Genomic DNA, 14,025 nt, shown 5'->3' with positions numbered 1-14,025 from the left:
AGACAGGGAAGTGCAGAAGAGGAGTCTGAGCCTCCTCTAGTTCTAGAATTCCCCAACTCTTATTAAAGGGTAAATAAGAGATGGCCACTGACCAGTTCAGCTAAATGGAAAGCTCAGGGCCCATGCTATTACCTGGGGTGAAGTAAGTTCAGTGGGAAGGTGGGGGAGGCACAAATTCAAAAGGAGATCTGCCTTACCTAGGCTGATCAGACAGCTGTGCTATGGGCTCCCAGACCAAGCAGGAGGGTATAAACAGCGCTCAATTTACCTGTGGCTAGCCACAGGCAGAAGGGCTAATCACATGGCTGGGCAAGCAGACATCAGAGCTCAGAGGGCAGGTCTGCTCACCGGCTACACCTCACTAGGTTGGAACCTGTCAGGTTCTCCGCTCTTAACACTGACTCAGGTTCATTTTGCTTGGGGCTGAGGGGTGGGGAGGTGGGCTCATAAGAAGCAATTGCCCAATTATTCAGGACCAGGAGGTTACGGTCACAGGATCTGCTTTGCCTTCAGGGTCTAAAATCCTATTAGGGTCACTCTGCCCGGCCCTGACAACCCCTGCGAAGCTGCGTGGACCATGCTGTCCCACTTGCAGAAAGCCTTCTCTGGTTACCTCCATCTCCTTCTGCAAGTTCTACTGTGTCCCCGGCTGCAAAGCGGAGACACCCAAGAGTCCGCTACATCCCACCTAGTGGTTCCCTACCTGGCCTCTGACATCCTGGACCTGACCCAGGCTGACCTCAAATCCCAGGCAAATTCCCAGGCCGTCGTCCTAGCAGTGGAAAAACGCCAAAGCGTGCCGGGCAACCTTCCGGGCAGCCCCTTTGCTGCAGCCCCTGGTCTTGCCAGTTGCTCCGAGATTCAAAGGTGATGCAGCGCCTCCAGGGTAAACCTCTTCTGAAAAGCAAGATCAGATGGCCTCTCCAGAAAGAGCTTTGAAAGGTATGACATTGGGAAGGTTTTTCCTATCATCAGTGTACGCCCGAGACCACTGAGGACTTCAGAGCAGGACACTTGTCAGGTCACCTCTCTCCATGTCCGTCCAGAGGCAGAGGTGGACAGGACAACACACATCACTGGAGGGTAAGTTGCACGCCCTCCACAAAGTACACGAAGGGCTTCGTGTCTGCTCTTCAATCAAGGGCTTAACAGTACTAGTCTCTTCTTTTACAAGTCAGGCAAAGAAAAGGCTTAGCCTCCTGGAACAAAGGAGAATTTGATCCAGGGAAACAGTGTGGGAGGTTCATTACCAAGACATCCTATCTATACGTCTAAGAACCGGAATGCCACTGCTACCATCCTGTCTAAGTAGACCGCTTTGGCCATTTGCACACCTCCATGCTGCACACGACCCACCAGGAATCAGGGGGGCAGCCTTTCCTCATCCTCCTGCACCATGTTCTGCCCCTGGATGTCATCCACCCGGCACTTCTGTTGGGGTAGGACAGAGCCAGGAAGAACCAGAGAATTGTGGCGATAGCCTATATAACATGCTGACTGCCTAAAGACAAGCAATCTAAGTATATATAAGCTGGGGTAATAATATAGTAAATGCTCACAGGTCTCTTTCACATAACTGGCTGGAGCCCATGGGGAAAAAAAAACCCTTTGAAGCCAACTTAACCACAATCTCATGGCTCTAGGGTGGCTGCCCGGGAGGCACTGCAGAGAAAGGACACATGCTAAAATGAAAGATCTTCAAAAACTGTTCTGTTAGGAAGCAGAGTAAGAATCATTCACTCAACCCTAATTCTGGAAGCTGGGGGGAGATACCAGTAAGTGAAACTGTCAAGAACGATTCGGGTGCCTTCCAGGAGCACAGAGAGACGTAGGACTTGTGGTTTGGTGTCAGAGCAAAGGGACCAGGAAACAAACAGCAATGTCTGAAGCTCTCCCTCAACCAGCTGAGCAGGATGATCAGATCCCTCGCCGGGCCCTGTGCTTAGCAGTTTTCCCTGACTGAAAAGCAAGTCCTCCCTCTGTGTACACAGTTGTAACTCTCGTCCACTTGGTAAGACGTGTCACACGGAACCACAAGAACGTCTTCCCTCGGGCTCCTGTCCCTCCACAAGCGGACTGGTGCACGGCTGAGAAAGCTGTCTGGCCTGGGCCCACACTCTAGCCTTGCTTTCTACGCCGAACCCGACTGCTTTTTGCCCATCCATCTCTGACATAAAAACTCAAACTATTCCGTGGCTCTGGCGCAAGAGGCTTCTGCTCTCATGCTCTTTAAGAAATGTAGAGAGATGAGTGAAGAGCAGAGTAAAAGTGTTCCTTAGAATAGGGAAGCAGCTGTCCCGAGAAGGTACCTGGACATCCTGAGTGTGCTTGGCGTGCTTCGGCAGACTGCTGCACGCCGGCTGACCCCCTGCTGGGTCAGTGCGGGGCCTGCATGGGGCGCGGGCACACCACAGCAGGTCCCCCGATCGTTCCTGGCATCTGATGCCCCCCTGGTCCAGCTCAGGGAGTCAGGGCAAGCCGCAGTCTAGGCTCCTGAGAGGTGGCCTACCACAGTGGTCAGTCCCTGGGCCCAAATCCTGCCTCGGCCCCTGTGTGCTACGTGAACTCAGGTCAGTTGACTTCTCTGGGCTTCAGTTTTGCTGTCTGTTAAACGGGGAGAATAAGAGATGTTATAAGAGGGAGAGAAGAGAACTTACACTCTCAAGAACTCCTGGTACCGTCAAATTAGTCTAGCACGTACTCATCTTTTAAACTTTTTATTTGGAAGTAATTTCAAACGTCCAGATACAAGAACAAGAGCAGGACATATAACCTTGACCCAGATTTGCCTTTGGGCAAACATTTGTCCCACCTGCTTTGTCATTTGCTTTCCTTCACGTGCACTTTTTCACACACGTGCTCAAACTCGGCACCTACATGCTCACTCACACTCAAGACACATACTCACATTCAGATAAACACGCGTACTGTCCTTTGTTGGGTTTTTGTGTGGTGTTCTGTTTGAAAACAAAGACGTACAGGAGGGCGGGAGGTTCAGGATAAAATGCCAACAAAGGGGGGCCTTGCTACTTCGAGATGGGTCCACTGCTCCTCTCCCTCCTCCCTGCCCCCAAGGCAGATGGCTAGTGCTGGGGCCCTGGCTCAGGGATGAACCATTACATGGACAGGGACCAGAAAAAGTACTTGACACAGAAGAAGAGAGTTGGTTACTCTCCTTTAAACAACAAAAAACACAAAAAACAACAACAAAGCATTGATATGAACCATGGAAATAGCTTTATTATACAGAATTGTTTTTTATAATGTTTGTTATAATGGGATTTTATCTTATGAAGTTGAGAAATAACAGGCAAAGAAAGGATACACATAAGCATATGGTTATCAGGACATTCAAGAATTCTATACAAAATCTGCTTTTATAAGAGAGGTAAGTGGGTAAAGAGCTGCCTGGAACTCTCTCGGGGAGGCAGGGAGGGGGGGCTAGGTAACCTCTGTGAAGCAGGCCAGGCAATTTCTCCATGATACCAAAGTCCCTAGATGGAGCTTTCTTCTGAGTTCAAGTCCCCGCTAATCCCCTTTATTGGGCACACACTTGTCTCATAAAAGCATTATCATGTATCACAGTGACTCTACTCCTTAACCTAAAGCTAGGAGGAGGAGACATACTCAAATAGAGCATGGCAGGGAGGGTGGGGGTAGTTTGCACCAGGGGTTCCCTACATGGAAGACTAAACTGTCATCATAATGCCATGCCACCTGAACCTACCCCCCAGCAGAGGATTGCACCACCCACATTTATTCCCAGGTGCTCTTTGGGGTTCCACATAGTCACACATAAGAAAGACACCCTTTCCTATAAGCTCCATCTTGGAGGTATCTTCCTGACATGGGTCCAAGCCCAGTAACCATGACAATGACCCCACTTATAAGCAGGAAAAACCTTCCTGCCTCCTGGGCCTATCTGTCCCTGGTTAGCTTCTCATTCTACCTGGAAATTGCATCTCTCAAACCAGTGGGAGGTACTCAAAGCCACCACCATATCACACATTTAACGTAATAACCGTCACCTTCCAATTAGCCACACCAAGTGAATAGTCACTTAGAGGGTGCTGAAGAAACAACAGACTTCTTTGCAGCCCATTTTCCTTTCCAATTTTCTTTTGGTCAACTGAACAGATGAATTTTTGCTCCTGGAATACAGGCATACAAGCCAAAGGGAAACATGGGCTGGGTGTGTGCTGGGCAGGTGGCATAGAGGATGCCAGCCCAGGAGGAAATTCACAACGGACTCGCCACACATATGTGGGAAAAGCCCTGGGATCAGGAGCAAAAGGCCTTTATAGTCACACGGTCCTGGGCAAGTCACTTCCTTTCTAGGTCTCACTTCAAACTTATCTGTGAAAACAATTCAATGCCACCTGCACCTGCAAGACCGTCAGGCAGATGAATGAGAAACGTTCTAGAATCCCGACCAGGAGCAACAGAGCTAAATGAATGGAACACACTGTTAAAACTAAAGCTATCTATACGCTCAACTTCCCCGAAAAATACAAAAGTTTGTTGGGATTCCCCAGGCTCTTTCTTTCCACCGAAGCAGCTGTTTTTGCCTTCTCCTGCGAACACAGAACTCCCCAGGGTTGCGGTTCCAGTGAGAGAGAGTCCAGGCGCTACTCCCAGCAGTAAGAAGTGCATGCACCACACGGGTGTGACTCGCACTGCCTTCTTCCCAATCTCTGCGTCGGACTCTGGCTGCATCCCCTCGGTCTCACCAAATGCCATCCAGCTCCACCCTCAACCCTGGCTTGTCATTTCTGATGGGTATGAGTTACAAAGACAATCCCCAAACACAGGCCGTGCGGCAGGTTTTCAGCCAGCTTGCAGGTGTGGGGCAGGGAGCGCACGTGTTATCAGTGCTGGTTCTCTCAAAGCGGTGTGGGCGATCAAACACGCACCGAGCACAGAAAACTGGTAAAGAAAAGGCAATGTGTGGGGCAGGGAAGAGGAGAAGGGAGGGTGAGGTAAGAGAAGCTGTCTTTCCTTCCTCTCAATCGCAGTTTTACTCTGTTCAAAGTTACCCCCAGCTGGACAGGTTTAGAAAACAATTTGACTAAGCCGCCAGGTCCAGGGTTGGCAACCTGAACAAAGGGGCAACGGTGGGCTCCATGGATGACAGTGTATGTGTCCAGGGCATGGGGAATGCTAATGAGCATCTCTTTCCAGCGTTTCCCAACTTGCGGCGTGGGGAGAGAAGGAGAAACAGGATGGTGCCTGGCTTGGGAAAGGGGGCTTCCAGCTTGATCACACCTCTAGATGAAGCCTGAAGCCCCATTCGGGCCCAGAGCCCGTAGGCAGTTCTGCTCCCTAGCCTGGAAAAGTCACTGATTCAGATTTCGTTTTTCTGCTTCCCTTTCCTATACATTAGCCTACTAGGAATTTGGTGTAAATGTGCCTGGAGTGAAAGGACACGCAGTATTCATCTCACTTTCCTTGGCCTGTCACCATATCCACTTCTAAGCCTAAAGCCAGGTAGTCTGGCGTTTTTTTTTTTTTTTTTTAAACAAAATCCTAAATGTTGGCTGTTTCCATGGATCCACCTGGTAACTAACTGCCCAAGCTCACCCTCTGGCTTTAAGTGTGAGGGGAAGGGAACCTACAGGCCTAGCAATGACATCCATGGAAATGCCACGTCTTTGCCACCAGCTGGGCTTCAAGCCCAATGACCAGGATGAATAGGAGACCAGTGATTTAAAGAGAGAGAGAACACTAACACTTCGGGGGGGGGGGGGGGGGGAGGTTGCCTTGGAAGTAGCTGCAGAGAGGTATTATAAAGGGGGCACAGTGTGTGGGGACCAGAAGTGGGAAAAACCATTTCAAGTGAGACTGGGGGAAGTGTGGCTCACTCTCCCCACCCCTGCTGCTGCCTTTCCAGCAACTCAATCCAACAAGTATTTATTGAGCACGACACTCCCCATCTGCCCTGGCCCTCCCTCTGCAAAAACACTCAAATCTGTTCAAGCTGCAGGGTGAGTTCCATTGCACTTGAACTTGAAACATGAGGTGCCTACCTTTTAAAAAGGCAGGCACACAATTTGCAGCATGGGCTGAAGGGACTAAAGAGATCGGAGAAAGTGAAGAAACACAGCTGACCAGACGGCCACACGAATGCCACTTTTGAAAGGGAAGGGAAAAGAGAAGAGTAAAAACTTAATTTAACCTTAGGGAGAATAATACACTGGCCAATTGGGTGGGGGAGAAAAAAGCTTACTGGAAATATCCCGGTTAATTCTCCAATTAACCCTACGTAACACGAAAGGAATAAATATTCCTTTATTCTATGCCTCCTCCAGCTTGAATTAAATTTTATCCACTGGTGGACATGTTAGTCATTTGCTTTTAGAGTCCTATGTTTATCCTACCTTTCCCTCTTAAGGAGGTGAGACCTCAGTGCTCTCCTGCATGTTTTCATTGAGGATCAGATGACAGGGGATTCAGGTAACAGAGCTGGGGAGGGACTAGACCTATGCTTATTGGCATAGTTCTCTCCAGCTTAAAAAGCCACCCTCCATTCACAAGATAGGGAGCTCAGGGTCTGAGAAGAGGCATCCCAGACTTACAACTCTGCCCTGCCAAATCTAAGAAGCCACATCCAGGCGACCTCAGAGAAAAACTCCACCACCCCTGATCACAGACCTGCTGCTTCAGATCAACCAAAGCCCTCAGAGGAATCTTCCCAGGCCTCCCCCAACCTCCAACCCTTTTATGAGGGAGCTGGAAGCAGAGCAGAAACTGCTCATGGGCAGGCAGTGCTGAGCCCAAGGCCCTCCATCCATCCCCAATATCAGCCAGCTGGGGTGTGTGAGCAGGGAAGGGGAGGTGTCCAGAGCCCCAACTTCAGGTTGCCCAAGGGCTAGAGCTAAAAGATTCCCTATTATGAAATACTTTGATAGCATTCTTTCAAGTTCATTAAAGCCACCCTTGATTGGCTGTGGTTTTCTGACACAGTAAAAGTCAACTGAGGCTTATTCGGGCCTGAGGATAAACATTTAAATGACTGCAAGCTGAGCATGCAGCTTTGCAGTGACCCTGAGGAAAAGCGTGGAGGAGAGCGAAGTGCCAGGAAGAGTTTTCAAACCCAGGAGGTTTGGTGGGGACCCTGAGCTGGAGGCCTGAGTGTGGGGTGCCAGTGTAGAGAAACTCCCTCCATCCAGCTGTTCCCAAGAACACGGGCCCCTTCACAAGCTCCACACCGCTGGAGAGGAACTGGAGCACAGATAATTTATAACTTCAAATATAATCCAAAACTCTTTTCTCTCGGAGATCAGGATTTGTTTTTGACCTAACAATGTGAATAGATTCAGCTCGTGTTTGGTTAATTCATAACCCTGCAAACCAAATAATGGAGCCCTCTATGAAGACTCAACTCAGCCCTCAGCCGGGGCGGGGTTGGAAGGCGACCAGGTTTCTCACTCATCTTTTGTCTGTTTCCACTCTTCCTGGCCCCTCTTCTATCCACCTCAAAGTGGGGCAAAACTTAGTAACCCACAAAGAGATTGTCCACTCCCACTCAACAAACGTGCTGGTGGGCACCCACCTTCACTCTGAACTGGAAAGGAAACACAAGGTTTCTCCTTCCAGCCCCTTGAAAGGGCTCCAAACTGCCTGGAGAGTAAGGGTAAGCCCAGGCAAGACTAGGAAAGCATTGGAGCTGGTGTCAGTAAGATTTCAAAACCAGACCCGCCTCCAGAACATGTCACACCCTAAAGTGTGAATCCTTATGGCACAAAGTCTCTACGTGGGAGGTATAAAAATCCAGAGGAGGATGTTTGATTTCTTTTTTTTTTTAAATAATCTCTACACCCAACGTGGGGCTCAAACTCACAACCTGGAGATCAAGAGTCATGTGCTCTACCGACTGAGCCTGCCAGGCACCCCGAGGATGCTTGATTTCTAACAGTTCTGTGAAGATCAAGGAATACACTGAGTAACGTACAGAATTGTTGAATCCTTATGTTGTACAACTGAAACTAATATAACACCGTGTGTTAATTATGCTTTAATTAAAAAAAGAACAAGATCAAAGAATAGTGTGGCGTGGGTGCCCATCACGCCATTCAGTATAAACTAGCCAAAAATATGGGTCAAGTGTTCTCTGCTATTAAAGCCCACCAACCACTTTGGCAACACTCACATGGCCACCAGAACTGGAAGTTTTGCAATCCTGCCCCAAATTTTCTGGAGATCCATCTATATTTGGAACCAGAGAGAATGATGTCCTCTTACCACCACACCCACTTTTGTTCTCACCCCTCCTCCACTGACCTCAAACGGTTTAAAATATCCTAGCTCTATGTTACATGAGTGGAGAACTTCCCATATATATAATCCTTTGCTATCCCAAACATGGAAGAACACATGGACCCATGCTCCTTTAGGGACCGACGGGATAAAGCAGCTAGTCACTGTGACCCCCAAATTTCAAGGATGCTGTCACTGGTGATAACAAATATTTAAGACAGACTTCAGCAGTACATTTTGGGGACCACGTGCCTGGGGCAAGCAAAGCTGTCAAAAGCAAGTTAGCAGCATCAGGCTAAGCAGTGTTTAATGCTTCCCAGAGGGTGCCTCAATCACAGAGCATCCAAGGACGACTGTAGCTCTTAAAGGATTTTAACTGCACCCCCAGGCTTCATTACAGCAAGATGGCTCCTTGGCATTGAGAAGCTGGACTGCTTCTGACACCAGCGTCCAGGAGGACCATGATTTGATGAGGGCTTTTTCTCAAGGTCCCTAATAAGGGACCTCCTTAATGTGGTTCCAGACCTATCTAAACACCCATCCCCCAAGGACTAAGTTTTCAAAGCATTGCAAGGAAAGGAGTTTAATAATTACCAATAGCATTGCTAATAACAATGCTGCCTTATATTCACTGAAACGGCCATCCTGGAGAACCGAATGGACGTCTGAAGTAAACCCATCCTACGTCCCTGTGGGGAAGCCAGAGTTTTAAGGCAGCCCCGACTACTGCCAGCTGTCAGTGATCGAGAAAAATCCCAAACAGGAGATAAACCTAAAGCCATTTCCAACTGATTTGAAATGTGTTCACTGCAGTTGTGGGTGTTTTGGGAGGGGTTATGAGGGGAGGGGGTGCATATTTGCCTAACAGTCAAGCTTTTATGTAAATCCAAATTAGTTTATGTCTACTGAACACATGCCACCTGACAACGCAGGGGGTGGGGGCAGGGGGGGCAGGGAGGCAGCCTCCATTCACATGTGCTGATCCTCCACAAAGACTGAGAACTGACTGGAAGCTGATGACCCCCCCCCCTTTTCTTTTTGCCTAAAACATGAGTGGGGATACAGGCTTGTTACTTTTCTTTACTCCCTTAGAATTCTCTGAGGAGGTGTACACCACATGCATTGAAACTGACCTTTATATAGGAATAATGGTAAGGAACACTGTTTAAGACAAGGGTAGGCCAACTTTTCCTGTAAAGTGCCATGGTAGTAAATATTTTAAGCTTTGTGGGCCTTATGGTCTCTATCACAACTACTCAACTCTGTCACTGTCGTGAAAGAGCAGCCACAGACAATACTAAATGAAGGAGCATGGCTGAGTTCCAATAAAACTTTATTTACAAAAGCGGGCAGAGGCCTAGATTTGGCCTGCAGGCCATAATTGCCAACCCTGGGTTAAAGAAGGTTCTGCTGGGCAGAGGAGGTCAGAGGCAACCTGTGGCTCCCCCAGCACCCAGCTGACCCCTGTGGGGCTGGTCCACTAGAGAGGAATTTGCAAAGCTGGATTAAACATTATCTTCATTCTAGAGATATGGAGACAGAGACACTGAACAGGATAGTTAAGACTGGAACCCAGAACAATTCACCTCCCAGTCCCGTTTTGTCCATCAGTAGTCCTGGAAGAACATAAAAGTTAGCAGCCTCCAACTGACATAAGACACAAATGAGAATTTAATTAAAGGGGAAACTGCTGTAAGAAATGTATCCTGGGTTGCTATTCCCCACGGGTGGATCTTAGCTTTCTTAGACTTGACCTTCATTTTTCTCACTGTTCTTTTTTGCCTTCCACACCCCTAGCCCAGGCTCAGAAAATTGAAGCCATTCCTCATTTTATGAAGACATCCCTCATGGATGAATGGCCACAGAAGGTAAATCCTGTTCTTTACACCATCACCCTGTTTTTACAAGGTCTAATATATCTTGTCAGGACCACAACAGGGCGTGTGGCAGAGATAACTGTGCAGCCCTGAGCACTACGTCACTTTGGGATGGGAAAGAAACAGTGACGGCACCTAATTGTCCCTGAAACCCAGTCCCAGCTCACATGCCTTTTTAAACAGTTGGGTTCTGGAGCCCTGTTTAGAAAAGCTCATTTTAAAAGATGAGGGAATAAAACTGCAAGAGGCAGCCTTGAAATTCTGAAACTTGCAGTGCTGGTTTCAGACCAACATGGGTTTGCTCTTTGAAGCCTGAAAGGCAATGGGTTTTGGCCAACAGTGCTCTCACCGTGGCTGGGCGGAGGGAAGAGTAACGACAGGAGCAGCGGCAAACACTGATGGCACCTTCTGGGCGCCTCAGACTTTATAACTGTTAACTCAGGATATAGTTATGATTCACATTCTAACAGATGAGGAAACTGAGGCACAGAAGTTAAGAAACTGGGCACCTGGGTGGCTCAGTTGGTCAAGCGACTGCCTTCGGCTCAGGTCATGATCCTGGAGTCCCCGGATGGAGTCCCACATCGGGCTCCCTGCTCAGCGGGGAGTCTGCTTCTCCCTCTGACCCTCCCCCCTCTCATGTGCTCTCTCTCATTCTCTCTCTCTCAAATAAATAAATAAAATCTTTAAAAATAAATAAATAAATAAATAAAATCTTTAAAAAAAAAAAAAAGAAGTTAAGAAACTTCTTCCATGCCACACAGCTAGTAAATGGCAGAGCCTGGAATCAAAATTCAGGAATCCTGGGACCCAGAGCCAGGAGGATTCTCGTAACGGTTTATGAATGTAAGGCGTTTCCTCCTATCGCAGGTACGCCACTGGCCTGTAGAGGAAACCACTCCTGCCACTTCTCAAGTGCAAGGAATGGAAACAATCTGAACATACACAGACGGTCAAGTTAACACATAGAAGACCTGATGTACTCCCAAACCAAAGGTCAGGTACAGCCCCTTAATGTCTGCTCACAGAGAAGTCCACAGGCTCAGACCCCTCTTTCCTATCTTTCCTCTCTCCTTCCTCACTGAAAATCTATAGATAATCCCACCATATAGCAGATAAGTGCCTCATTAATGCCTCTGGGATACTAAAAGGTGGAGGGAGAACCCATCAGCCCAATTCATACACAAAGGACCACTCAACTTGCCCTAAATCATCCAAATAGTTATGCAGAACTCTAGCTTCCTATGATTTTTACCAGGATCTTTGGGTCCCTGGCCCTCTAAAAAGGAAGAGGCCACGTAAAGAACCCAGTTATCCAAACCTACATTCTTCTCCATTCCACAGCACCCACCAGTGTTTGTGCCTTTAATGTTAGTTCTATGGTAGACATAAAATAACTGCTCTTAAAATATGACTGCTATTAGATTTCCAGCTATAGCATAGGCAGGCTTTCTGTTGATTTCTACTAAAAGTGACTAAGGTTCTGGTGCTTGCTGTTCTACTAACTTCCCTGGACTCCAAGGAAGTCCAAACAAAACCAACAGGTTTGTAATCTTGTGGCTTGCTTTATAGCTCATGATAGGCATGAGTTTGGGCATTGCTCTGCTCTACACCACCAGATAGGCGTACTTTGACTAGTTGGTCACCATCTTGCTACCAGACTTGACCACGTTTCTGTGTTCCAAGATGCAATGTTAACATTTACAATGAGGTCCAGATAGACTTGGACTTTCTGCTTCAGAGACCCTTAATCCCATTCCTACCTAGAAAGGCACTGTAGCAGCTATACTTTCAGGAGGGGGGTGTGCCGCAATGAAGCCTAGTAATCACAAAAAGCTCAAGAAACTCTGGTGTAGAGAATGTCATTAACCATTAGACGGTGGGGACCATGACTTTTGTACATTTGGTAGACTCTGAGGCTTTGGAAGTGTGCGATGATCTTTTTCACATCTGGTGTGAATCAAATGCAAGCCTCACTTTCAACTTATTGCCAACCTCCTCATGCAAGTAGGTTCCTTTTCCCATTCCTCACTGCCTGCCTTTGTGGGGGATCCATCACAGCTTTGAGTGTGAAAGCAAGGTTAATCTTGCTCCTCCCTAGTTTCCCCACACCCACCACATCAAGCTGCTATTAAGACACCGTTTCAGGGCTGTTCAGAAAGTGGGGGTATTTGCCCTTGAGTGTAGCCCTCACCCCACTGCCACGTTGGCTGGCAATGCCCCGGACTAAACAGCCTTGGTGGGGGTAGGAGAGAAAGGCAGGGGGCACACTGCCCAGGCCCTATACACACACCCACACGATAGTTGGAATGAGACAGCCATATTAAGCAGGTCAATGATCTGGGAACATACAACTTCTGGGTCACACCAAGAGGAATGTAGGGAATCGGAGCGGAGCGTTTGTACTGTAGTAAAAGCCATTAAACTAACTTATTCCAACGGCTCGGATGAAATCAGCTCCGGGAGGTGGCATAAAGGGAAGTGCACGTTAAGTGGGGGGGGGGGGGGGGGGGAAGGAACTCCAGAGCCGTAGAGCGGGATGCTGGAACCAAACTCAAGTTGGAGAAGTAACACATGGCTCCACGGGGCTCTCCTCCATGCCCCTCCCCCTCCCCGTGCAGACGTCCAGCGCCCACCGGCTCCTCGCTCCAGCGCCAGCCAGCACAGGGCGCCCCCATCACGTGCCACTCACTCCTTCCTCACACCTCGCTGCCACCCCTGCATCTTCCACTCACCCCCACACGACACCTCTACCCACTTTTCGGTTACGCCCCCAAAGACAGCCTCCGTCTGCCCTGTCCCTCCCCTCACCTCCCGGCCCCGACTGCCTGCACTCTGTCCCAGCGGTGGACCCAGCGTTCACCGCTCCTCGCTCTCGCTCCCTCCGCCCTCGCAGACTTTGCGCGACCCCCTTTCTCTCCCCTCGCCCCCATCCACTTTCCCCTCACGCTTCTCCCCGTACCCCCCCCCCCCCCCCCCGCCCCCCCCCCCCCCCCAACGGCTCCTCCCCCCGGTACCCGCTCCAGGCCCGGCTCACCTGCGCGGCCACCCCCGTCCCGGCGCTGGTGCGGCTGCTGCAGCTGGAAGGGGACCGTGGCCCTGAGCGGCTGCAGCCCAGCCCGGGGGGAGCCGGCGGGGGCTGGGGGAGAGCAGCCCCGCCGGAGCCCCCCGGCCCCTCCGCGCCCCGGCCCCCAAGGACCTCCGCCTCTGCCGCCCGCTGCGGCCCCCGCCATCGCCCGCCCGACCGCCTGCCTGCCTCGGCCCCACAGCGAGCTCCACACAGCCCCCCAACCCCCGCTGCGGCTGCTTATCTGCTCTGCGGGGCGGAGACCGGCCCCCTCAGCCCAGAACTCTCATTGGCCTACAGAGCCCCAGACCCCTCCCCCCAACCAATCCGCGGCTTGTTCTTCCCACTCCAGAGGATGATTGCTCGATATGCCTAGCGATCCAACCCAAGACCCCACCCTCATCCCGCCCCCTCCCGCTTTCCTCCGTCCGAGGAGCCGCCGATTGGTCCGTCCGGAAGAGGGCCGGTTCTCCGGTGCCGCCAATGAGAAGACGCAGAAAAGGGGAGCGTCACACCCAGTCCCAGGTAGTATGCAAATACACTGTCACGTGACGTCAGGCTAAGCGGGGGTGGGGCCGGGTGTAAGATGGAATCAAGCACTAGTGGAATCATTTTGGGGGGTAGGGAGGAGTGTCAAACTTTCAGCAGTTGAGCCCGGCAAGCACCGAGAAAGCGAGAACTTCAAAAAAGCACTACTCTTGATTTAACCTAAAAATATTAGTTGTGAACCCTCATAGGATCTCACTGCTGCTCGCAAGCTCCAACGTAAGATTCTACAAATTAATGCAAAGTTTGCATATATTTGCATGCGATTTGCATTATATT

The 14,025-nt window shown here is 49.8% G+C and overlaps 1 protein-coding gene across 1 annotated transcript in view; it reads right to left on the bottom strand.

Annotated features, from left to right (window-relative positions):
- The window catches only part of FAM117A (family with sequence similarity 117 member A), a 42,348-nt gene extending 28,982 nt beyond the window's left edge, over positions 1 to 13,366 (bottom strand). Inside the window, exon 1 of the mRNA XM_044921443.1 lies at positions 13,171 to 13,366. Within this exon, the coding sequence (XP_044777378.1) occupies positions 13,171 to 13,366 (196 nt within the window). The remainder of the gene's footprint in view (positions 1 to 13,170) is intronic.
- Between the last annotated feature and the right edge of the window lie 659 nt (positions 13,367 to 14,025).

Source organism: Neomonachus schauinslandi, chromosome 15 (assembly GCF_002201575.2).
Source record: "Neomonachus schauinslandi chromosome 15, ASM220157v2, whole genome shotgun sequence".
In the NCBI taxonomy this organism is placed as follows: domain Eukaryota; kingdom Metazoa; phylum Chordata; class Mammalia; order Carnivora; family Phocidae; genus Neomonachus; species Neomonachus schauinslandi.
This window is presented reverse-complemented; position numbering and strand designations above follow the sequence as displayed.